This window comes from Brachypodium distachyon, chromosome 4 (genome assembly GCF_000005505.3).
Source record: "Brachypodium distachyon strain Bd21 chromosome 4, Brachypodium_distachyon_v3.0, whole genome shotgun sequence".
NCBI lineage: Eukaryota > Viridiplantae > Streptophyta > Magnoliopsida > Poales > Poaceae > Brachypodium > Brachypodium distachyon.
The window spans coordinates 23,843,215-23,868,504 of NC_016134.3; the positions used below are offsets into that span (position 1 = coordinate 23,843,215).

General features: G+C 41.8%; 2 protein-coding genes, 2 long non-coding RNA genes and 1 pseudogene across 5 annotated transcripts; 4 read left to right on the forward strand and 1 right to left on the reverse strand.

The window, feature by feature from the left end:
* The first annotated feature begins 240 nt into the window (after nt 1-240).
* LOC100842384 lies at nt 241-5,015 on the forward strand (annotated as a pseudogene).
* A 915-nt stretch (nt 5,016-5,930) lies between these two features.
* Nucleotides 5,931-12,732, reverse strand: LOC100842690 (probably inactive leucine-rich repeat receptor-like protein kinase At5g48380). Its single transcript, XM_003577590.4, has 3 exons — nt 12,449-12,732; nt 7,587-8,470; nt 5,931-7,210 (listed from the first exon to the last, which is right to left on the reverse strand). Exons 2-3 carry the CDS (start codon nt 8,403-8,405, stop codon nt 6,209-6,211), a joined length of 1,821 nt encoding a protein of 606 aa, XP_003577638.1. The 5' UTR covers nt 8,406-8,470; nt 12,449-12,732; the 3' UTR covers nt 5,931-6,208.
* Nucleotides 8,466-12,010, forward strand: LOC104584573. 2 transcript variants are annotated; one of them, XR_002960188.1, is made up of 5 exons: nt 8,466-10,606; nt 10,712-10,899; nt 11,012-11,107; nt 11,186-11,380; nt 11,772-12,010. It is a non-coding gene; the product is annotated as an uncharacterized LOC104584573 (long non-coding RNA). The 2 variants fall into 2 exon arrangements; XR_002960187.1 differs by having other exon boundaries at nt 8,466-10,899.
* Nucleotides 12,733-16,211: 3,479 nt separating the features above from the next.
* On the forward strand, nt 16,212-24,809 carry LOC100842995 (la-related protein 6B). Its single transcript, XM_003577591.4, has 10 exons — nt 16,212-16,852; nt 18,486-18,567; nt 19,532-19,626; nt 19,835-19,906; nt 20,024-20,103; nt 20,198-20,294; nt 21,118-21,165; nt 21,350-21,418; nt 23,370-23,507; nt 24,126-24,809. The coding sequence occupies exons 1-10, from the start codon at nt 16,433-16,435 to the stop codon at nt 24,489-24,491; spliced, it is 1,467 nt and encodes a 488-aa protein (XP_003577639.1). The 5' UTR covers nt 16,212-16,432; the 3' UTR covers nt 24,492-24,809.
* Nucleotides 21,425-23,180, forward strand: LOC112268754. The gene is made up of 2 exons (XR_002960189.1): nt 21,425-22,027; nt 22,134-23,180. It is a non-coding gene; the product is annotated as an uncharacterized LOC112268754 (long non-coding RNA).
* Nucleotides 24,810-25,290: the final 481 nt, after the last annotated feature.

Genomic DNA, 25,290 nt, shown 5'->3' on the forward strand with positions numbered 1-25,290 from the left:
ACACGAATAATAACTACGATAACATTCCTAACCAAGTTATAGAACCACAGCAAACATTTGTTTTCCGCTACAGGGTTTATCTGATCTTGCTGGTCGATTTTTGATCCAACGGCTCTCAATACTAAGCACGGCTTCGCTAGCCTAGCAGTAGTGTGCTCTTCGACGCATCATGCCCTCCTGGCGGAGCCAGGCAATGACTGGGTATGCAATGCATAGCCAGACTTTGCAAAAAGTTTGTTACTACTTTGCTACTTAGCATACATGTGTATGAGTAATATGCATTTGTATTTCTTTGTTTTTATTTTTATATGGTACTAGTATAATGTCAGCCTCTTTTTCAATGCCAACTATATTTATACGCATGGCTCACCGATGTGATGTAACTAAATATCTCCAAGTTCTTGACACTCTCACTATACTGAAGGCAATTTTAATCATGATTATTTAATTTATGTGTTTAGCCATTCAATCATGTGACTACACATAGTGCCACAACTCAACGTAGATATGAATGTATCCGATAAATTGAACCAGAACTCAATTAAGACCACTATTGTCAGTGCATTGGTGCACGCTCTCTCTCATCGACTTGTTCGTTGTCGGAGAAAAAAAGATTTGCATACCCATCTCTGAAATCCTGGCTCCGCCCTCCCTACTGTGGCTCCACGCTATGGCCCGTGAGGCGTGAGCGCCCCAAGGGGTCGACGACTCGACGAGGCCGACCTCTTCGCCGTCGGGGGTCCCGAGTGGCCGCAGCCGGCAAGCCGTCCCCTCCTCCATCCGCGCTGCAAATCCTAGTCCCGTCGCCGCTTCCGCCGGCCGCCGGTAGGGGTGGTCGGGAATCAGATGCGTGCCATGGCTAGAGAAGAGATGAAGAGGAGGGAGGTAGAAGATAAGGGCAAAACTGTCAAACCGATAAGCGTTTTGGTAATTGGCCTACTACCCCAGGTATTTGATACAGTATGTTACTGTTGAGATTTCAGCATTTCACACCATCTTATAGGGACGTTGCAATTCTGATACAGAATATAGAAAAAGACGTTGAGGCCAGGACTTTGTCTTTGTTGTTTGGAGCAAGTCAGGTCAAGTCACAATAATTAAATGGCACGGGAACTAATCACATTGGGCTCCAATCAATGAGAGAAGACTTTGAACTTCATTAAGTTCTTGACGGGAGCTCTTCCGGAAAGGTGCGCACAATTCCACCAAGTTCGTTCCCAATTTGCGGTAATCTGCTCGTTTCTCTAACTATCGGTGTGATTTTCAGAGAGTTCTCTTGCATCCTAGTACAATTTTGCTCTGGTTATTTCAATCGCCTTGCCTAGAAAAGCTTTCTAGTTTAGATTTCTTAGTGCTCTTAATCGAAATCAGTGGCTGCCCATTTGATCTACCTTGCCGCTAACACCTGTGTGGACGGTGTCATGGGCTTTGCTGGTGGGAATGAGACTAGGAACCTGCTTTCTGTTCTAATTTGAGCACCGTTCCATTGTCTCTCTGTGCTCTTGTTCTGTCGCTTGTGTGCTCTTGTCATGTTGGTTCATCGAACTATTGTATTGATGGTTCAGTATAAGCTACGACTAGCCTATGTCTTTTTGCTATGGAAAAACTGTTCCTGCACAACTAAAGTTACATAGGAAATTATCACAAGAGATCCAAGGATTCATTGGTTTAGTTTGACACCACGCCATTGTTTCTATGTTTTTCCTTCAGTTTTGTAACACTGGCTAGAAGCAATACTGTTTTATGTTTCTATTACCTAATTCGTCAAAAAGGATGCGACACTGTTCCCATGCAAAAAGCCCACCCAGCTGGAATATTCTTGCATGATCTCGAATACAAGGGTGACCATTATCTCTAAAACAAAAGAAAAAACAAAGCCCTATCAATGTCAAGTATATAATACCAGCCTTTTTTTCTCCAGTGAACCGGGAAGATAGATGGCAGCAAGTACATCAGGTTTAGCACAGCAAAAGATGGACAGGCGGCTCCTGGATGCTGCCATGTTGGGCGATTCCAAATCAATGAAGGAGATGGCTTCATCAAACGCAAGCGTGCTTCTCAGAACAACACCTCAGGGAAACACCTGCCTACACATATCCTCTGTTCATGGTCATGAAGGATTTTGCAAGGATGTGTTGGCGCTAAATCACTCACTCCTCTCAGAGGTCAACTTTGACAGAGAGACGCCACTTATCACTTCCGTGGCAAGTGGCCATGCCTCTTTGGCTTTGGTTTTACTCAGACGCTGTGAAGAACTGGGATTGAGGCATGCAATCTTGCAACAAGACAAGGGTGGATGTAATGTACTGCACCATGCCATTCGTAGCGGCTACAAAGACCTTGCCAGCCCTTTCGCAAGGTGTGAACAATTGCAATGAGTCACCAATGTTCGACGCAGCAATGAGAGATTTTACAGATGTTTTCGAGAAACTGTTGGAAATTCCTGATTCTGCTCATGATGGACACTGTCGCTACAATGCTCTGCATGCTGCCGCAAGAAACGGAAATTCAGGTGAGATCTAGACAGTACAATAGTATGTATGTACAGCACTACCATCATGATTTTTCACTGTAGTAGTATCTAAGCCTGTAATTGATCGATGCTGTCATATTATCGAGCATCATTGCTAATCCTCAACTTATTAGATGTTCGAGAAGTCTATCATTACTTTTCTGTTAATCGTCAGTTCTTGATTTGTTTTCAGTTATTGCCACGAAAATTATGCAGACCCGTCCTGGGATGGCCAGAAAAGAAGGTACAGATTGGTTTAATCCAATGGTACCAGCTATACTTTTGGACAAGATTGATGTGCTGCGAGTATTATTGGAACATGATTCTTCTTTAGGTTATGATGTAAGCGATGATAATGGTCCTCTCCTCATGTCTGCCGCGTTTCGAGGTCATGTTGATGCTGCTCGAGAGCTTCTTAAGCATTGTCCAGATGCTCCCTATTGCAACAGTGATGGTTCGACATGTCTTCATCAAGCTATATCCTCAGGTCGTACGCAGTTTGTTGAATTTATCCTGAGGGTACCACAACTTCGCAAACTCATTAACATGCGAGATGGCAATGGAAAAACTGCTCTACATTATGCAGTTAGGAAGTGCAATCCTAAAATTGTTGCTGCTTTACTGTCTCAAAAGGATATAGACATAACGATGCGTGATAACTATGGTAATCCAGCAGCTTGGGAATTAGCCAACGCCATGAATCGTGCCAAAACTTTGAACTGGGTATGTATGATATCAATATATTTGTCCATAAAACGGTTGCAAACAAGATATGCATACTTTACTGCGGTTCTCCCCTTTCGTCCAAGATACAAACATCTATTTGCATAATTATCCATCATTCATCATAGAAACTTTTTTTTAGAGGATGTAACTCAGAAATGTGCAGCTGGTATGTTGCATACGCAAAAAATATACTGTTTTGAAGTAAGTAGAAAATAAAATTGAAACCTTGTAGTGCTATATTTTGCAAATTCAAGTTATTATTAACATGTTCATAAAATAGTTGCAGCTAACCCGAACTAAGATGAGTAACTCAAATGGAGAGACCTATGCAGCCGCCTTCGAAGGTCTTTGAGGTCTACCAAGGCCTCTTTAACCTTCATCTAGGAGAGCAGGGATGGTGGGGCAGTTTCATGCCACTGGCAATGGCCCTTCATCGCCCATTTATAGATTTGTAATTATGGTGCCTTTTATCTTAGCCTGTACATAAACGCTTAGCAAGGTCCCACCCAAGGGTAACAGGCCGATCCCATGCCGAACTGCCCATTAACTTGCATGTCTATCAAGTGCTACAGGGGATTAGGGGAAGCTGGCCTGTGGGGTTGATGTGTTATGATGAGATGAGAAAGTAATGTGAAGCTATCAACAAAATACAAATAAGAACTAGAGGGGGATCAGAGGGTAAATAGAGGGCAAGTTGACTTGTAGGAGCAGCCTTACTAGGTTACTACACCAAAATGAATCGTTGGGAACTTGGTATGTAAGAGACACAAAAAAAGTCCATATGAGAGACATATCTGTGGGTTCTACTGTCCGAAGATAAGGTAAGACAAAAATGCAGCGAACTTTATGGTGTTTGATATATGAATTATTCATGTTGATTATTCAAGTCCATCAAATGCACTACTATGAGTAGCGCTTATTTACATTGTAGAATATGTAAGCTTTACTATTATACTGTGAGCTCACTAATGTACCTCTATTTGAATTCTTGCAGAATGAAGTGTTCATGCTTATGTTGAAAGCTGATCCTCGAAATGCACCCGTGCTGTATAATGTTCATGAACAGACCAAAGAAAAAGTAACTGAGGCATCAAGGAAAGATGCAAAATCACTAACCCAAACATACACAAGCAACACTTCGATAGTGGCAATCCTCGTTGCAGCAATCACCTTTGCTGCTGCTTTCACCCTGCCTGGAGGATATAGCAGTGATGCTGGAAGCCAGGGGCTACCAATCATGGCAAGGAAGTTTGCGTTCCAGGCGTTCCTTATCTCTGACACCTTAGCGATGTGCTCCTCACTTGCTGTTGCCTTCATATGTATCATAGCAAGATGGGAAGATCTTGAGTTCTTGATTTATTACAGATCATTTACAAAGAGGCTCATGTGGTTTGCATACACGGCGACAACAATTGCTTTTGCAACAGGATTATACACCGTACTGGCTGCTCATCTCCAATGGTTGGCTATTATGATTTGCCTTCTGGTAGCTCTATTGCCGGTTCTCACTAAGCTGTTAGGCGAATGGCCTATCCTGAAGCTCAAATTTCGGTTGGGTAAATCTTTCAAAACCGATATCCTTGACATGGTCTGACCTCACCAATTTGTCTTATAGTTCTGCTTTATGATACTACCTTTTCAATTTATGTGTAATGGATATTGTTTGGGTACAAATACTGAATTGTTAATTCTTCGCTCAAAAATATTGTACTGTTTAATTGTTTTCCCTTAAGAATCTTCACGATGTGCTTTGAACATCGTGAGTATGTTGATTTTATGTTAACTAGCATGGTGACCCTCACATCACCTGCAAGTATTTGTGATTCATATTATGCATTGGAAAGAATATGATTATATAGCCACAAAAAATGTTATGCTAAATGGAATATCCACTGCTTGCAAACATTTAATCGTGTTTAATCTGGGGGCAAACAATTTTTATGCTAGTTCCAAAATAACCATATTAATGACGATATGTGTCATCTGTATGTGGTCATACTAAATCAGAACATATACTTAAAGTTCGCATTGTAGGATACTTACTAGTTTTTATGTGATGTTAAAACAGCAGAGAGGTTAAAACTCATATTGTTAGTCATATTTGGTCATGAGGTCTATTGACAGAGTATTTTTACTTTATTGTGTGATATCCTAGCTCGTTTCTCTTTTTTCTTATCGACCATACGTGCTTTAGCTATACAATAAATATATGGTGTGTATCGGACACATACATGGACGATGACATTGTATAAATATTTGCTAATTTTTGATGAACCATTTGAATACCTAGATCTTTTGAACATAATAGAAAATAAATTTGGTAATAAAGGGAATAAAATAAGATGTGACAGATAAGACAACAAAAGGAATCTTCCGTTTACCTTGTCCATATTTTGCTTCTCTAATTTACTCCAGGGACATATGGGATGGTTCAGACATAACTGTCTCCAAGATGCATATTCTGTATATATAAATATGTTTCTAAAATTAAAAAAATAGGTTACGAGATAGCATGTACTTGTATCAAATGTCAGTCAGTTGTTACCATTGGAAATAACAAGTACTGGGTGCTTTCGTCAAACTGAAGATGATCTATGCAATCCCAGTGGCAAACACCATGGGTTATTACCACTCAAAAACTACGAAACTAACAAAAGAAATATTAAACTAAGCACAACAAGAAAGTAGAGAATAACATCAACAAATTATGAACTTCTACAGCTAGAAGTTTGGTCTTGACACAGTTGATCCATTGCCACACAACACCAGTACATAACCCTAAAGATACACAACAAGTTGAGGATGTACAGAACATAAACACCCACAAATTCATACAGATCGTACAACCAATCATATCTAGCTTACCTGTGACGATTCCTAAGGTAGGATGCCAAAACACCATCATCTTATCAACCTGATTATTAACCAAATACAATAAACTCCCACTCATCCATTCGTCATACAACATGTCTACTTTGCTACGATAAGCTCATCTAGCCTTTCTGCGTCAGCACCATTTGGTCGCATTGTCAATTCATCATCAGCGGCACTAAAATGGTATTTCTCTCCAACAGCTCTCAGAAGCTGGTAGACTTCAAACATTGTAGGTCTTTCCTTTGGAGCAGAAAGCACGCAAGAACAGGCGACTTTCATAACTTGAAGTAGCTCTGCATCGTAGTCCTTTCCAATCAAGGACTTATCAATCGCATCTTGAAGTATAGAGTTGTTTGATAGGTATGTTATCCAATCCACCAAACTCCCTTTGAAGTTTTCTGGGGCATTTGATACATGTGTGGGTTCTTCACCGGTGACTAGTTCAAGCAAGACAACACCAAAACTATAAACATCCCCTTTTGGAGTGGCAACCAGGGTGCGTGTATACTCAGGAGCTACATAGCCCAAGTCACCAAACTCACCATTGACGAATGTACTCAGGTGGGTGTCGATGGGATTCATAAGCCTTGCCAACCCAAAGTCAGAAATCTTAGGCTCGTAGTCATCATCAAGTAGTATGCACTTAGAACTAATGTTCCGATGAAGAATGCGGGGATTGCAACTGTGATGAAGCCACGCCAACCCTCTACCGGTCCCGATGGCAATTTTTAGCCTCAATGTCCATTCCAGATACTTTCTCTCACTGCTTTGTTGGTGTAACTGATCATACAGAGAACCCTTGGGCATGTACTTGTATACTAAGAGCCTCTCCTTCTTAGCAATGCAGTAACCTAACAGAGGAACTAAGTTACGTTGTCTTGCGCTTCCCAATGTTGACATCTCAGATGTGAATTGGCTCTCAGAATGCTGAGTGTCTTGCAACCTCTTGATAGCAAGAAATGAACCGTCAGGAAGTGTTGCTTTGTATATCGTTCCAGAATGACCAGTTCCAATAATGTTTTCCTTGGTAAAATCACCTGTTGCTTTCATGAGATCATTCAACTTCATCTTTGAGACTGATTTCTCAAACATAGATACCTGTAAATGACAGAAACAAATGTAACCACAAAGGCAGCCATAAACCCTATAATGCCTAATACAATAAGTGATATTATTGACATGTCTGATGCTTTAAATAACTGCATAAGAGCTCTACTCTTAGTTAAAACCGATATAAATTATTCTTTGATGGGAGAAACATATGGATAAGAAAACGGTATCCTGCTTTGGTTAGCATGCAAACATGACATTCTGATCAGACCAATATCAGTAATTCGGTATACACAGTTCTGAAGATTCCCCAAGCACAAGCAACAACCAACTTTCTTTTGTCAGTCAGACAATGAGCTAAATAGTAGATATACAGATAAGCACAAACTAAAAGACTGTCTCAAAATTCTGGCGAAAAACATACCTTCACTCCTTTTGATCCCTTAATAGTCTTTGCCCACTTATTTTCTTCAATATCCTTTTCCTTCCTCTTAGCAGGCATTTTCCGCAAGAAAATAAATAAAATGACACCGACAATTATTAAAGTGATAACTGCACCAGCAACAGCTGAACCAGCAATCACCCCTGTACGACTGCTTGAAGTGGCAGTGCAATCATCGCTAAGAGGTTTCCCACAGAGGTCTTGATTTGCGAAACTGGAAGCTGCAAATTTGCTCAGAGATGAAGGGATCTGGCCTGATAATTTATTGCCAGCAACATTAAACTGGGTTAGGCGAGAAAGACCACCAAGCTGCGGTGGGATTGTTCCAGTCAGCTTGTTATTTTGCAAATTGACACTGTTGAGATAAGTGCAGTTAGCTAGCGATTCTGGAATCTCCCCTGAGAAGCTATTATATGATAGATCAAGGTTTGTAATGTATGTAAGCCGTTTTGAGATGTCAGCTGGGATTGGCCCAGAAAGGCTGTTGCTTGATAGATCCAGCGAAGTCATGCTACTACAATTCTCAAGTCCATCTGGGAATTGGCCCTTAAGATCCATGCTGCCAAGTCGGAGAGAAAAAATCCTATTTTCATTAGGATGCCAGCACTCCACACCATTAAAATTGCATATGGTTCCCTCTGTGTTGTTGCCAAATGTCCAGCGCAGCTTGTTCGTTGGATCAACAGATGCCTTCACCCTCTTCAGACATTGAATGTCGCTTAGTGTGCTATAGCATGGCTGACAAAGCATAAAGCAGAGAAGAATTGGAACAGCAGTAGCGCAGAAACACCCAGTGGCCATAATAGTGTGCTTTACTTCTGGAATCCCTTCAACGTCCAGAGTTAACCATGAAGCTTTCTCGGTACCTTAAAGGAAACATGAGACAAACAATGAAAATCTTGACAAAGACATTCGAAGGAAACATGTAAATGATGGAAGTATTGTGTCTGCAAATGCACAAGCATTTAACAATGAGATGATACAAGTATACAACCAATTAGCCATATCATTTAAGTGTCCCATTGAGCATATCATAATAACTAGCCCAACTAATTAAGATTGGCATGGCATGGAGATCGAATTAATGCATCATGATTCATCCATGCAAGTAAAACACAAAAAGGCTGGAACCAAAGTTCTAATGGACTATTTTATTTTCATCGTTTATTGAAGCTAGGGAAGCAAAAAATGAAAGAAGCTTCTGGAAATCCTAGCTATTCTTAGCATGATTTTGGGGAATCTCCTTGCTATTACTCAAATCTCCTTGCTATTACTCAAACAAGCATGAAATATATGCTTGCATATTCGTCCATAGGCCAAATCGGATATGTAATTATTGGAATAATTGTTGGAGACTCAAATGATGGATATGCAAGCATGATAACTTATATGCTGTTCTATATCTCCATGAATCTAGGAAACGACGAGATTTAGTATCCTTTCTTGCATTTTCATAACTCGTGAAATGCCGAGTAGGTACGAATTCCCCCAAGCGACCTACCATAGGATTTGTTATGTAAATCTTTACTACTACTTAATTTCGAGTCCGTCCGTCAGCCCGTCATTCTCTTGTCTCCTCCCAGTCCCGCCCGAGTCGCCCGCGTTTCTCCTCCTCTGGCACAAAAAAGGAAAAACCAATCCCCCCTTCTCCTCTCCATCCGATCCCCTGCTGCCCTGCACCTCCGCATCTCCTCCACCGCGCTGATGCTGCCCACCTCTCCCCCAAACAGACAGCGTTGTCTTCTCCCCGCAGACGATGCCGGCGCCCTCCACCGCGGTCCGCTGTCGTCGCCCTCCCCCGCGGCTGCCGCTGCCCTCACCCTCGCACTCCACCACGGACGTCGCCGGCCGCCATCCTGCCTACCGGGCTTGTGGAACACTAGATGCGTGGCATCACTGACCAGACGAACCGGAGTTGCGGAGCACCAGATGTGGGCGGGCACGGCTTCACCGGCGACGGCATCACGATGCAGTCAAGGTTTCTCCTCTCTCCTCGCCCCGATTGTCAGCATGGGCACCAAACAACAGAGTTGCAACCTGCAGTTCCCGCCCTGCTCCTAGCGACCCGCCTCCCCGTGTTTATCCGAATCACAAATTAAGGTAGATCCTCTCATCACCGTCTTCGTTGATTCGTAGTCACATCAGCTGTCAGCCAATCCATGTGAACTGAGCCTTGGCTAATATTCCACATGCTACACACATTCCGATTTGAAGCCCAAACATGAAGAAGATTAATTTTAACTGTGCTGTATGATGTATGCCGGACAATTTAGCAAAATTACTTTAATTTTTTCTCATGAATCGTTAGTTTGCCACAAATCCATAATATATGCAAGGCTATTTTCTAGAATTTGTTTGAAATTTTTTCCCCTTAAAATTTGTAGTTTGGCATAAATCCATATATTGCATGATATCAAGACTGTGATTGTAAGAGATGCAAAGCTATTTAGGTGGTGCTATGCCACCATTTATGTTGCCTTCATTTTACGCTGAGGTTATATTATGATTTTGTTTCCTGTTCATGTAATTCAATTCAGAGTTTTATTTCCCCCTTGCATAATGAAGGCATTTCTTTACTGCTCTCAAGAACGTCCATATAAAATGTAATTTGCATGCATTTTTGTTTCAAAATGTTAAAAGGTTTCAATAATGGTTTCTCGGTAACAGTCTTTATGCACTAATGACTTTTTTGTAAATAAGAGTGGAATTAACCATGAACTTCAGTCTTCTAAATGGAGGGTTGAGTAGTTAGTTTTTTGTGTTTCTTTTCCTCTTTGAAAATTAGGTAGGAGTATTTAATCATTTACCTGGAATAGATGGCGGTTTGAGTATTTAGCTTTTGGTTGTTTTTAGTTTCCAGATTATCCTCTTTTATCTTTACAAATAGGCAGTTTTTTCTGTCTTGGTGCCACCTTCTCTGGGCATACTGCAATGTAAAATCTACTGACACTTATTTTCCAGATGGTGCTTCGATTCTGATTAGCAAATAAGGTGTTTCATGAGTAAGTGTGCGATGATAAAAATTGTCATGTCCTTTAATTTGGTCGGTGTCAACTATTTCTATTGTATTGCTATAACAGTTGCCTGCTTTTTTTGTTGGGGACAAGCATGCTGACGTGAGGCATAACCGCTGCCGATGCGAAGCGGAAGCGAGGACAGTTCCTTTAATTTCTGGTTGTTTTATACTCACTATGTAATGTTTGTTTTTTCTGCTATTTTATGTATAATCTAGAGATCATGTATGCCTCTTTGATGGATTTAAGTTAAGTCACCTGCTGGAGCAGCTTGAGGCCAGGTTTGGGTCTTAGCATAAGCTTACCTGACAGTTTCCCCTATTGAAAATGCCTACAATTTACAGTTATTGTTTTCTTGTTCAAGTGCCTTACTACACTTCTGTTTCCCTTCAGGCTGATGATACAGAAAACGAAGCAAACAAATTTCATCGAATCAAGAACTATCTTCATGCCAAGTTATCAGAGCAGTAAAGAAATGCCATTGAGATGGTACGAATTGTCCATTGCATGCATGGTGTTGTTACTTTGTTCCTCATAAGGGTCTGATTTGCTCTATTTTTTCACAAGGGTCTGATTTCAGAGCACACAAGTCATCCCATGCATTGTCTTTCAGGGGCTAACAATTTGGTACCAATTGAAATTACTCTGAAGTTTGCAAACAAGATTAAGGCGAATGAGAGTTTTTCTGCATACATAGTACTTCCTGTGTAGCCCGAGGATAAGCCAACTGGTGCTCCTACACAAAGAATTCTTTACTCGCAGGTTCGATTGAGCATCTCTGTTTGTGCCTAATTTTTCCCGATAGAGCACACCCAATTTTTCACTTATATTGTAGAACAAAACAACACAAATGATATATATGAGCCTCATGATTATTTGAACTTTATTTGTCTTGGCAATACTGATGTTGATGACAGCCCTAGCACAGCCTTAGGTGCAAATCTCGATATACATGTATTATTGGATCGAAGGGCATCTCCAAATAAATGCTCAGTGTACAAATAGAAAGCAATCTAATATGGTTGTGTACATGTGTTCCATACCCGAGACCACTACTTGTGATATTGCTGCAACAACTGTCATTTTGTGTACCAAAATTTCTGCTGAGCCTCAATTGTAGAGGATTTATTGGTTCATGATTCATCATGCTCAGGTAATGGATCGACTCACAGTCCATCGTTGTTGGCGTCAAATATGTAGCATATATTTCACATTACCTGATCGTCATTGCCTCGGGGACAGTAAATTGCTGTTGTTATGTTCACGTGTCGATTGTATTATTTGTTTTCCTCTCACGGTGTGACGAGTACTTGGAATATGTACATGTAGATAAGAGTAATGCCTTGTTATCCGATACAATGACTGCTCCATACATGTTAATCCTTTCATGTTTGTCTTTCTTTTTATTAAGTAATAGGATGTTTATCTCTCGTTGCAACGGTCACTTAGCCAGTAGGTATATGTTCCTTTCCATTATGAATCGCGATTGTATGGCCAACCATTGTGGGTAGAGATGGACCAGAACAACTCGTTCGCAAACAAAATCGGTCATTGACCAAGGTCAACAAACACCAGAACAAGCAGCACGATCCAGAACGAACTGAAGTCGAGGATCCCAGAAGTGGACGAGTTTACACGAACTGGATGGGATCCGGCAAGATTTGGATTCGACTGCTCGCGGCACAGAACATGAGAGAACAGAACAAATCAGGGGAAAGCGAAACCGATGCGGGAGCGTTTGGCTGGCTGACAGGGGGCAGCAGTAGGGCAGCAGTACAAGACGGAGAGTGGAGATTGACAGAGAACGGTGGGAGGGCGGAGTAAGAGTACCTAAGCTTTTCCCGCCGCCGGCCACTGACTCCAGACAGCGAGGTCGTCGCCGCAGACCTCGGAGCCGAGCCGAGCCTGCCGTCGATCTCACTGCCGCCCCCCGCACTCGTCGCCGATTCCGGCGTCTCCGGCTCGCAGCTCTGGCGCTGTCGCGCTCGGCGGTCAAGCACGGGCGGCTGCGGCTGCCCCCTCGATCCCGGCGCCTCCCGGTCGCGGTCGCCGTGGGAGCGGTGAGCGTGTTTGGGGGGAATGGGGGCAGTTGCGTGGTTCGAGGGTTCGGGGGTGGAGCGTGGACTGGACTATGGTGACGGGAGTGGGGAGAGTGTGAGAGGGCCAGAGGGGCCATCGGTGGACCAGTAATCTAGTCAACGAACAGTGATGGATCGGAGAACACAAAAGATAAAATTAGGCAAAACCACCGCGTTTGAGATATATATCTAAAAAAATCACTTTAAAAAATAAATCAAATCACCATCGTTTTTGGGGCCGGAGGTACTCCCGCGTCCTGATTTTGCAGTTGAGTGGATTTTGACAGTAAAAACTGACAGGGGACCCACCTCTCGGTGCCATCGTGGCGCCAAGCTGGACAACCACCTTCTTTCTAAAATCCCCTGCTCCCCCCCTAACATAGTATTCTAGTAGAACCGTTCATACAAATATGATGAGTTTTTGTTGGTGTGTCCTGGTGCTTCCGTTGTCCTGATATGACTTGGGTTTGGAAATTCTTCTCTAGTGTTCTAATTAATATCATGTGGTTCGATAACTTGTACATAGAAAGAAACAAAATCCATACAAATATTCGATCGGTGGATTGCAAATATCCAATCCAGTTGCCATGGTTTTAGATGCGGATGATGCTTCAATAAAGTCTAAAGGCATTCGTCCTAGTTCGGTACAAAAAAAAACCATATTAAATCAATGGCCGGATTATAACACCTACAGTTACACAGATCAATCAATTATGTATTGAATTAGGTGGGCCTTAAACCAATTCGCAGCCCAATAAACATATCCCTCTCATTACATCTTAACCGTTAAATATAAGATCCGATGGTCAATATAATTCAGGTGACGTGGAATAGAGCATAACGTGGTAATAAATTGTATTTCACAACTATTCTATCGATATTGAGATTGAAGTTTGAATTGTGAGTGAATCATTTTTCTTTTTGACTTTATAGTGGTATTTCATTAGTAAGTGTTTGGTTCGCAAGCTAGTAAGTTGCTCGTGTACATGACGTTAATTAGTAGCTGGATTTAAATTTTTGGGTCATGTATGGGTATAGAGTTACGTTTTTTTTTAAATATCCACAGATACCTCATTTTTGTAAAAATATTGAGGTAGATATAATGATCGATGGTTTTAGCTGAGCTTACTACTTACAACAAAAAATAAAGTTAAAATGTCATAATATATTGATCGTCTAAGAAACTTTGAACTAGTTTAGTTTAAAACTGTGCCAATCTTTATGGGACGGCGGGAGTACCAAAGCTAACATAACATGACGGCTGCCACGTCCACGTCACATGTATGTTTGCAACGTACCAATACCGACTCAATAATTTGGAGAGAACGTTTGACGTTAGCTAGCTGCCGGTGCACAAAGATAAAAAGGCCAAACTATGTGTGGTATATCAATATAGGTTTAGGTTGGGTCTCAAACCAATTTGATGTTTTATCCCTAGCCCATTAAATAGATCAATCCACTCATTAAGTTTTAACCATCAAATAATAGATCCAAAGATCCAAATAATTGGGTGATGTGGATCAACGTGGAGCCACCCCTCGGTACCCCTCATATTACTTTTAGTATATAATAGATGAGTTTTCCATTGTTTTGAACATTGATGGATCGTAGAATTTTACGGTACCCCGGTACTCCAAAAAGGTAGCCAGGAGTACCAAATGCATCCAACGGTAAGTATTAAAACCATACTTTGGTCTTTTCGCCCCTATCATCAGATCGTATCGATCAGTTCCAGACTCCGGCGATGCAGCCTGGTCCGCCCCCAGATCGATTGACGAGCCGCCGCCAACCTGACTTCTTCGCCCCTAGCCTGATCTCGAGAGCGCCGCCGCCCCCAACCCGAGCGCCGCCACACCATGACCCAAACTCCAGAGCATACCTGATGTCCTATTTTTGTAAGTTGCACCATATATTAGGCACGATACATCAAATCTAGTATTCCGGTCTCTCTCCATATGTACATAGTGCATGCAATCGAATGGATCTACTCAGCAAATCAATCTTTCCCAGCTGCCGCCTCCTCCTAGCTAATCTTTCGTTCTGCTCCCGTCCCTCTGCCGGTGCGTGGATTAGATCAGAAAGAGAACAAATGTTTTTTATTTTTTAATTGCTAACCAAAATCCGGTTGATCTAAGGAAAAAAAACCAAAGTACCCTTAGGTAATTACAAGTTTGTCATTCAATTCAAGGTACTCTCTAGTTTTCCCAATATAGTCCGTGGGATTGAGGTTGAGTAACACGCAATGCTAACCATTAGATTGGGATAAATAAACATCTCATATTAAATCCGGGGTACCGTAAAAGAGTTCTGAAAATAAAGTTACTTCGTTCATCCAAACAGTGGTATAATGCTAGGAGGAGAAAATTTTGCAATTTCATAAGCTACTTTATTTATTTCATGAGGACAATGCTCGAAAGCTGCCTTCGCAAAGTCGTCAACCGAATGAGAACAGTTATCATAGACAGTTGAAGATGTCCATACCACGAAACTTCCAGTCTCAATGCTTGGACAACAATCAATTACTCGGAGTGCAATAGTGATACGGATGCACCTTGTCAAGGTGCCGACTCCAAGGATGCGAACCATGCGAGCTTCGGCTGCTTCCACAACACCGACAAAATAAAGTTTTCAATTCATTGTAGAAACAAATCTTGAAGAACCGTCCTGTATATTCACACGAGATGTACCTCGAAAGGAATCAGTAGAGAAGGGAAGCATGCATGCTCACCTTGACCCAATCAATCGAGGGTTTGTACCAAGCATCACGTTGGATCTTCATCGACGCTGTCGCGATATAATTGGAGACCTATGCAGAGCTGACAAAAACCAATCGGTCTATCTGTAGTTTGCAGTGCCTTTTGATGATTTTTTTTTTTGTCGTTCCCACCATGCATACTAACTAGCCGAGACCATCATCAGATCAATGGTGACACCGCTAGCAAAGACATTTGTGCCTCGTCGGTCAAAGACATTTGCTAAAGAAGCAATTCAAATAGATGGGTAGGACATTGTAATCCGGTTTTATGTCCTCACCAAACATACAACGAAAACATTATGTTTCACGCAGCAAAATTCAGATGAGAGCATCTCCGGTAACATACCCATGTGAGACATCCACGTGATCCAACTGAAACTGTCCAGCTGGCAAGACGCGAATGGAAAGCCGTTTCCGTCCAAAAGGAAGCGTACTACAGTGGTAGGCATACCTCCGCACATGACGTGGCACGTGCCTAGGCTAGACCACACCAGGCCAGGACGACAAGGCACCGGTTTGATCGCGCACGGGCCACGGGTGCGCTCCACTCCGCCCTCGATCCAATCCCGGCCCGGCCCCACAGCCCAGTGATTCTCCCCTCCCACCGCTCCTTTCCTCCCTACGCCTGGCCCATACACCCACACTCCAATACGAGCGCCACGTCCGCGAACGAGCGGTTCGCGCACCGACCGGGCCATACACCGGGTCCACCCACTCTGCGGGCTAGTTCCCCCCTCCCTGCCTCTCCGATCGGAGCCGGAGGAGAGCTGTGTGCTGGCCGCAGCGCCGATCCCCCGAGGGAGCAAAAGCTTCGAGCTTCAGAACACTTCCTCCGACGCGCCCAAACCCTAGTTAGTTAGCCTAGGAGTAGTGATAACTACCCTATTGATTTTACAGTGCTAATCACTGCCCGCTGCTGCTGCTGCTGCGGCGGCGTTGTCTGCTGCTCTTGCTGCTGCTGGCGCCGAAACCCTAGCTCTAATGTCGCAGCAGGATCCGGCGGCGGCGGGGGCGGGGACGGAGGAGGAGCTGCTGCAGGGGTCTCTCTCGCGGAGCGGCTCCGCCAGCCGCCTCAACGCGCAGGCGCCGGAGTTCGTGCCGCGTGTCGCGGTGGCGCCTGCGCCTGCGCCGCCGCCACCTGCGCAGGTGATCCACGTGTTCGCCGCCCCGTCTCCGCCGCCTCCCGCGGCCTTCTTCGCGGCGGGTCCGCCCCCGCCCCCGCCGCCGTTTGAATATTATGCGGCTGTTGGTGCTGGCGGTGGTGGTGTGGGGTTCGGTGCTGTCGTGTCGGAGCATGAGGTGGGGGCCGAGCAAGCGGTGCCGCCGCCGCTGGTCCAGGCGCAGCAGCAGCAGGGGAGGGAATTGACCTCCGACGACGTGGTGCATAAGATCACCAAGCAGGTTGGTGCTCCTTCTTGGCTGTTTTGCTCGATTTCTGATTGGTGCAATTAGTTAGATCAGGAACAAAAAGAAATGCTTTCTTTGCTACTCCTCCCTCTGTCCAACAAAAGATGTCTCAAGTTTGTCAAAATTTGGATGTATCTAGACATAGACATGACTTGGTGCATAGATGCATTCAAATTTAGTCAAAGTTGAGACATCCTTTGTTGGATGGAGGAATACAATTTTTTTGTAGCTGTATAGTCAGAGACATTTGCCATGTGTGATGGTTTAGTAAATGAGAAGACCATGGAACAGTTCCCTGCTTTTTTAGCTCTTTTCGATGGATCTGTGGGTTAGATCAAATAGATATAGAGCTCTTTGGAGCCATGTAGACTAACGACTCTTGAGTAGAATGGAGTTGCAAGGAAAGTATTTGTGCCCTTCTAGTGTATGTGGAGAAGGATTATGTTTTGATGTGTTAAGTCGATTGGTTTGATAGAATTGAGCTGTCCTTTAAGTAATGATGGTTGAGGAATTCAGGGTGACTCCTAGTCGAAGTTAATGAAGTGATTTAAATGTGGCCCCGCGTAGTGCGTAAAGATATTCCTTTCAAAGGATGTTCTACAAAATCAGGAAAGATGATACCCCCCCGTTTAGAAGCTGTTGTGTTCTAGTGTTATCTACTCCTGTTGCTTATGTAAAAAAAAGTACTCCCTTTGAAGCTAATGCTGTTGACAGCTGGAGATGCAACCTGGTGGTCATGCATTAATTAGCCCCTTTCTTCATGCATACTTTTTGGGTGACAATGCTTTCCTTTATTTTAGCAAGCCCATTTTACTTTATCCATTCAATCCTGTTATGTATCTTTTATTTCAAGTTTCCCCAGCTATTTGTATGACCAAGTTTATGGCTCAAAATCTTTGCAGAATTGCAATTTAATAATATATTATCGTTGTATACTCCCTCCTTCGGTCCATCCAAATATACAAGGCCCACATGGTCTTATGCCAAACTTTGACCAGCAATTAGACTAGTGGTATGATGTTATTGTGACACAAAAGTGATATCATCGGATTCGTATTTAAAAGCATTTTCTAATGGTATAACTCACGTTACCAAATATTGTTTGTCTAATAGTTCGTCAAAGTTTGGCAGAAAATTTCATGCAGGCCTTGTATATTTGGCAGGGAGTATTGTATTTGGCTAGCAGGTTCTATTGGTTTCTGTCATGTAGTACTGCATCTTTTTTATGTAGCATTGCTTGTAAGCAACCACTTCTCTTGTGATGCACTACCTCTGCTGCTAAAATATATTGCATTCCATCATCATGGCCTCTTAAAGTTGGAAAGTTTAGGACATGCTTACTTGAGCAGCATTTGTTCTAGGGGTTGTGATGATAATTAAATGTGGAATCCTTGGAGGAGAGCATATCATTTGAATAATTTTGTATTGTGATTGGTTTCTTGATTTCAAACTGTAATTCAGTTAAGTTACTACTCTTCTGTAGATTGTTAAGTACCTTTGGTGCTCTCTAGTTTGCGTCTTTTGGTGCTTTTCTTTTTCTTATTGAGAATGTTGTTGCTTTTTGTTTATGTTGTAAGAAGTTTTTTTTAACATATCCTTTCTCATGCCGTAAATTTAAACCTTGTAGGTGGAGTATTACTTCAGTGATATAAACTTGGCCACTACAGAACATTTGATGAGGTTTATTACTAAGGATCCTGAAGGATATGGTGAGTTGGATGCTTGCATCTGAAATCATTTCTTTGAGACTTGTAACATGAGCTTATCATACTGTTTCCTGATGTTGACTGTATGATTGTTTCTGAAAAGAAAGATGTCATCACTCTTTTAACATCTGTAGCTTTCTGTTCCATCAATAGAAAAAAAAAGCACATCATGTTTAAGGAGTCGCAAAAGGTTTAAACTGACAATGAGAATTATAATAGTCTTCCAGAGTGAATAACTGAAATATATTATGCATGCTTCTGTTCACTTACTTCCGTAGGCAGTACAAAGATGCCATGTACTCCCTCCGTCTCATATTAAGTGACTTTCTGTTACATGTATCTAGACGCTTTTTAGACATAGAACATCCATATTTGGCCAAATTTGAGTCACTTAATATGGCACGGATGGAGTAAGAGTTTTTACAGTACCTTTTGTTTCTCATCTTTAGATGCATTTTCTCTTTGACGTGTCTTTAATTTAATAAGGTTTACATTGGTTCATTCTATTCCGAGATTGGGTCAAAGGATTATTAAACTCTATTATTTATCCCATGTCAGTTGACAAATCAGAGTGAACAATTTTTTTTACCTTATATGTATGTGCAATTGTTTGGCTTTCGCTTTTGAGATGTCTTCCCCATTTTTTTTTTCGGACACACTTTTTTTGATATTATGTTCTAGTACCAAAGTTTCAACCAGGACAACCGTTACCATATTGATCAGAATAAATTTTGTTATATTATACGGCTGCCTTCTCTTGCATGGAGAAAAACCCTCGACCAAGGGTTATGATGCTAGTTTTGCTTGTTTGTTTATTTATTTTTTCAAAAAAAAATCCGCGGAATCAGTGTGTGCCTACAATGTAGATAAATGACTACCTTTGGTGCATGGACAAACAAATATGATTTGGTATCAGCTATCAGCTATCAAGTTTTGGCAAACTGATGTACAGTCTCACTCATTGCAGTACCAATATCAGTTGTTGCTTCCTTTAAGAAAATCAAGGCTTTGGTGCAAAGTAATTCAATGCTTGCTTCAGCTCTACGAACTTCATCAAAGCTTGTAAGTTCTATGATAATTCTGGTGTGCATTGCGGTCAGATCTCATGAGGGACTTACCCTTCATAGGCCATAGGAATAAGTGAATAACATTAGGTACACAACAAACATCAATCATGCTTGCTTCTCTTCCCCCTGCAAATGCATGTTTTTTATGTCCACAGTTAGTCAGTTACATATAGAATTGCTTGGTTATACATGTATATGCGTAGGTTGTTACTGAAGACGGAAACAGAGTAAAACGTGAGCAGCCATTCACAGAATCAGATTTGGAAGAACTCCAGGTAATTATGAACTCTGTTTACATTGTGGCCATAACCATATGCTTGAGTTGTTCCTCTTTTTTTATGGATAAAATATATGCTAGATGTCCCACAAGGAGCACTTCCTTTCTCTTGTAGGCCCGAATTGTTGTTGCTGAAAATCTTCCAGATGATCATTGTTACCAGAATCTTATGAAAATTTTCTCAGCTGTTGGCAGGTAATGGTCCATACAAAGTGCAGCTCTTCCTTTTCTGTCATGAGAAAAATGTTTCTGATATTTCTATGTTGATTTTTGTTTTGCCATGACCCAGTGTAAAGACAATCAGAACATGCTATCCTCAGACCCCAAATGGCACTGGTCCAGTTACTAACAGATCTGCTAAACTAGATATGCTTTTTGCCAACAAGGTAATCAGTTTTACCTGTTTATATTACTCAATTGTTATATCTTTGAGTGGCAACAATTTTGTTCTAGTCGTCACATGGATAGGTATTTCTGATCCATTGAATCTTCCTTGAATCCTGTATCCTTGGAGGCTAGTACAGCCTAAATGGACTAAATCCAGTATAAAACGTAGTCATTTGACATTTCATGTGATGTAGGGATGGATATGTGTGCATGCATTACTTACATGGTATTATAAGATAAGAATATTTTTATTGTTTTCTTAGTTGTTCTGGGTACGTTTTGCATGCATTCCATGCCAGCATGGTTAGGAAACTGTCATGGTGTGGAGTAGGGGTGGGCACTAGGTCTAATAAGTTGTCTCTCTATTCCAATAAATTTGGCCAGTTAAAAATTCAGTTTGATAAGATTAGCACTTTTAAAGTTTAAATTAGACACTGCATTCTTAGATGCCATGCCATCCCTATAAAAGGTACAGCGCGTACATATACATTTTACATTATCAATGAACCGTTAAGAGGAAGGATTATTACTCACGCATGCCCCCTCTCCCGGTGTGCCTCACAAATCCTAGATCTGCAGCAAAACGAACTTTTAATCACTTCGTCCATGTTATGCAGATAGCTTCATATCCCTAAACACCTAAACAGATTGAGTAATAATTGTAAGATATGGATATCGGTTCAAATGAATGATTATATTTATGCAGTTAACATGTTGAATTTCATAGTCTCAGTTTCATTATTGTGTAGTTGTCTTGTGTATTGCTGCACCTTTCGCTGATTGATATAGCACCAAATTAATAGTTGTTTTTCCTGATGGCAGCTGCATGCTTTTGTTGAGTATGATACTATTGATGGTGCTGAGAAAGCGGTATTTATCTTTACACGACCCTTTTTGTACTGAGATGTTTTAACTTTGCAATAAATTGGCTGTGTGCATCGCTTCGATGCAGAGGCCGGGGAGCCCCCCTTTTCGAAAACACACACACGACCCTTTTAGTCGTATAATAACATGTATACCCGTTTTACCAAAGAATTTGCTTCGTTTGATGCAGATTGTGGTGCTTAATGATGAGAGGAACTGGAGAAGCGGGCTTAGAGTTCGGTTGTTGAATACTTGCATGGTAACCATAAATTGGGTTTAACCAATTGGACTTGACTTAAATACTTAATTTTTTTGATTAACTGCTTATTCAATCATCATAATAACAAGTACTTCTCATAATATCTAGAGTCATCAGATTGTGATGATATATGAATGAAGCATTTTTATGAACTTACTTCGTATACACATGATTCCATTATTTTGCAAATGCGAATATGTGCCTCGGTTTACAGTCGGAAGGATGCATTAGTAATGCATATTTTCTTCTGATTTTATTTCATATTGCTCATCTTACCTATGTACGTTGTTACCGGGACTCGGACCTAAGGTCAAATGTGTTTAGGTGGACTCCTTTCTTTTTTATAAGATTGTGCTGAATGCATGATGTTACAAAAACTGGCCTGGCACAGCTCAGTTGTGATGGCGCAGCAAATTTGGCTAACTGAGATACCATATTCGCCTGCCGCATCACCAAACTAATGTGAACAAAACTGAAAACCCTGCTAAGGTCCCGCGTCTGTTTGAGAATTGACAAATGTTTTCCTCTGATTCTTGCTGCCCTCCACAACGACACCTAGGCTGTGCGATCCGTCTCAGTCATCACCTTTCACGAACTGGAATCCATCAGGTTATGCATATGCATCTTCAGTAAGCATGTTTGCACGCCACACATTGCTGTGGTCGTCATTCTGCATTCCTGTGATAAAGTGTCCTGCTTCGATGTCATCATGCAGAAGTGGGGAGGCGACTGGCTGAGAGGAGCTGAGAGGCGGCAATGTTCGAACTCAGCATTGTCCTTTTCAACACCATCACCGCTGTGTTTATCATTGAGTAGGGATGCAGCAACATGTTGCAACTGTGTGGGGACTGGGGACGGGGAGCAGTAGCTGCTGCGGTGAGGAGTATGTGAGGTGGCTGGGGTGAGGACTATGAGAAAGTCACGTCTAGAAACTAGGGTTGTTGGTAATTTTGTGGGATAGTTGGGCAACCTTTTGGTGTTACGATTTTCTACAGCTGTTTGCTGAGTGTTATAGCCTATACACATACCGGCGAAGTTTGGACCGGAAACAATGGGTTGACCTAATATCTGTTTCACAAATCGGAGATGTATCGTTACTCTTATAAAGATGTCAATCAGTGGTGGTGGTCCATCACTTTGTTGCCACCACACATTGAATTTAGCATAAATGTTTCAGATGAGAGCAACTTAAAGGTGGTTTAAATTGGCACAAATGGTGGTATAATTATATTTCAAACATGCAGAGTTATGTTTTAACCTGTTGCAACGCATGGGCGTTGTGCTAGTACACCCTGATGAACCCGATTTGCATGAGGTAGTGAATTGCAAACAGCAAACTCGAGTTGCGAACTCAACAAATCCTGAATAAGGAAACTACGGTCATGCTCATTGTTACACCCCCTCTATCCTATTTTGGCAGCTGGCTACACTACACAAAGTTAAGCATATCATTTGGTTTGCCAATACTCTGGTAACTTGGTAAGAGACCATGATCTAACTACTGATCCTTATGGAAATATGCAGTTTTAACCTAGGTTTGATGGTCAAGAGTTAATTCTAGGAACTTCAATCCTTTTTGGCTGAACTTGCCTTTTGAAGTTTGTCACTGCATTATGGATGAAGTTTTATCTATTTTTAGTAGCTGCAACTCTTTTCTATATTTATACTGGATATAACTTGTGTCAGTGGTATCACAACAAACGTTCTCCATTTTTGTTTTCTATGCTTCCAGTGAAATTATGATAAATATAATCTGCAAAATTAATGTTTTCTATTGTGAAGAATTGTATTCGAGATTTATATCAACAGCTGGTCAATGTATGCCAAAAACAAAATTTTGCATGTTGTAGAACAATTTTTTAGTTTATTGGTATCATGATATCGTGAATGCTTTGTTTGCATATTGCCAAAAATAAAATCCTAACATATTGCAATGATCTTCATGGTATAGGCCAAGGGTGGTAAAGGGAGAAAAGGTGGGCATGAAACTGATGGACATGGTGAGGAGGATGTTTCCACTTCTGATCAATCAAATGATAAACATCCAGAGGAAACATCTCAACCCTCAGATGCACTAGGAGAGCATGTGGTAAGTACTCCATCTGTTTCGCAATAGAAGGCTGTCTATGTTTTCAAAATCTTTTTAGCATAAGCTGTGCATGCAGATTTAATGATTCTTGTCAGTTCAGCCTCATTTATCTTCTATCTCTATTCAGCATATTGAGTAAGAATCCACGCTAACGGTTCTCAAGACATACTGTCAATTTTTTTTTTGCTTTCAAGACATTTAACACCATCGATAGTAGTCACCTTTTTCTACCATTCTCTTCTATAAGATCATTGATCCCCGTGGCTGACCAAAATGCGGCTACAAAAGAGAAATGCAGGAAGTACTTTTGGTCCTAGCCTCCTTTATTCAACACTAACACTAAACTATAAATAATCCAAGAATGTAAAACATTGCTGACAAATGTAGGTCCAATTTGGAACACTGGTTTTTCTGCCGTACAGTTAGCTGTAACAGCTAATGCCAGAATATTCACTTGTTCTGTAGTTTCAGCATTATGTTAGTCTGCATGGTTACCTGTTGTGAATTGTCACTGGAAAGTTTGTCATATTGGATTAATGGTGTCTGTTTATATACTGGCATGCTTATTCAAAGAGACTTTTTTTGTCATAGTCCTGAATACAATTTTATTTTATACAGCCTGAGGAGAGCACTGGAGATATGGGCCGAGGGCGTGGTAGAGGCCGAGGGCGTGGAGGGAGAGGCCGAGGGCGTGGGTACCAAAACCATAACAACAATCAGTACCTCCACAACAACCATCCGCAGCAACATCTCCAGATCAGCAACCACCAAGGCAACAACCGGAGTGGTGCTCATCCTGTCGGAACCCCGCCTTCCAGCCACCCAGTCAAGACTGAGCCGCAGCAGACACAGTACCCGCCACCTGCAGGAGCTAGCAAACAGCATCCAGGGCCACGAATGCCCGATGGCACCCGTGGCTTCTCAATGGGCAGAGGGAAGCCGCAGACGTCGACACCCAGCTTATGTGCTGCTGATCAACCCTGAACTCAAATCACACGAACAGCTTATCTGCTGATTGTTATGATGTTGATAGAGGATTGTGAGAGGCTGACTTCTAGAAGTCTGGTCTTTGGAGTGTCCTTTCTAATTTATGGACCATAAATGGTTTTGCGCGTGCTGTGTGTACACTCTAAAACACTGGTTTCCTGATGGCCACCATTTTGTAACTCTATTTTTGACCCCCTCGCGCATTATGCCTCATGACTGTAAGATTGTAGAAGTAAAATCTTATGCGGGGAAAGGAAAGGAGAAGAAAAGAAAAGAATAGCAACATAATAAAATACAGGGATGTTTGCTGTATGACAGTTTGGTATTTCTTCACTCCTTACTCGAGCCGCGATCACAATATATGTTTTGCTATTATATTCTGGAGTAAAATGCATTCGCAGTCCTACTACTCTGGTCCATAGTAAGTGTCGGTGATTTAGTACAAAGTTGTACAAGTACATGTACAATTTCGTCCTAAACCCTGCCACTCATTATGAATTGAGTATTATTTATGAGTGTTATTTTTATTTAATTTATTCACCGATAGGTTCTGATCTCATCCAAAAGGTATTATTGACCATAGCGTTTTAACCACGGAAATGTCAATAGAGGGGCCACATAGAGTGACTGAACGCCTAAACATTATGCAGAAACTCCTTTGGTATGGAGTTTGTTCTAATTTGTAAACTCTCGTATTTTGCTTCCCAAAAAAAGACTCATATTTTGCTCTCAACTGTCGTACTACGGGACGCCATTTGACAGTAGGCTGCCGCACTGCCAAACGGAGGCAAGCAAT

Excerpts from the sequence above, each read along its gene's own strand:
- LOC100842995 (XM_003577591.4), top strand. The coding sequence starts at position 16,433 with ATGTCGCAGCAGGATCCGGCGGCGGCGGGGGCGGGGACGGAGGAGGAG. Across the intron at positions 19,627-19,834 it reads TACGAACTTCATCAAAGCTT|GTTGTTACTGAAGACGGAAA; the intron begins GTAAGTTCTATG and ends GTATATGCGTAG. Across the intron at positions 19,907-20,023 it reads CAGATTTGGAAGAACTCCAG|GCCCGAATTGTTGTTGCTGA; the intron begins GTAATTATGAAC and ends TTTCTCTTGTAG.
- LOC100842690 (XM_003577590.4), bottom strand. The coding sequence starts at position 8,405 with ATGGCCACTGGGTGTTTCTGCGCTACTGCTGTTCCAATTCTTCTCTGC. Across the intron at positions 7,211-7,586 it reads AGGGATCAAAAGGAGTGAAG|GTATCTATGTTTGAGAAATC; the intron begins GTATGTTTTTCG and ends TGTCATTTACAG.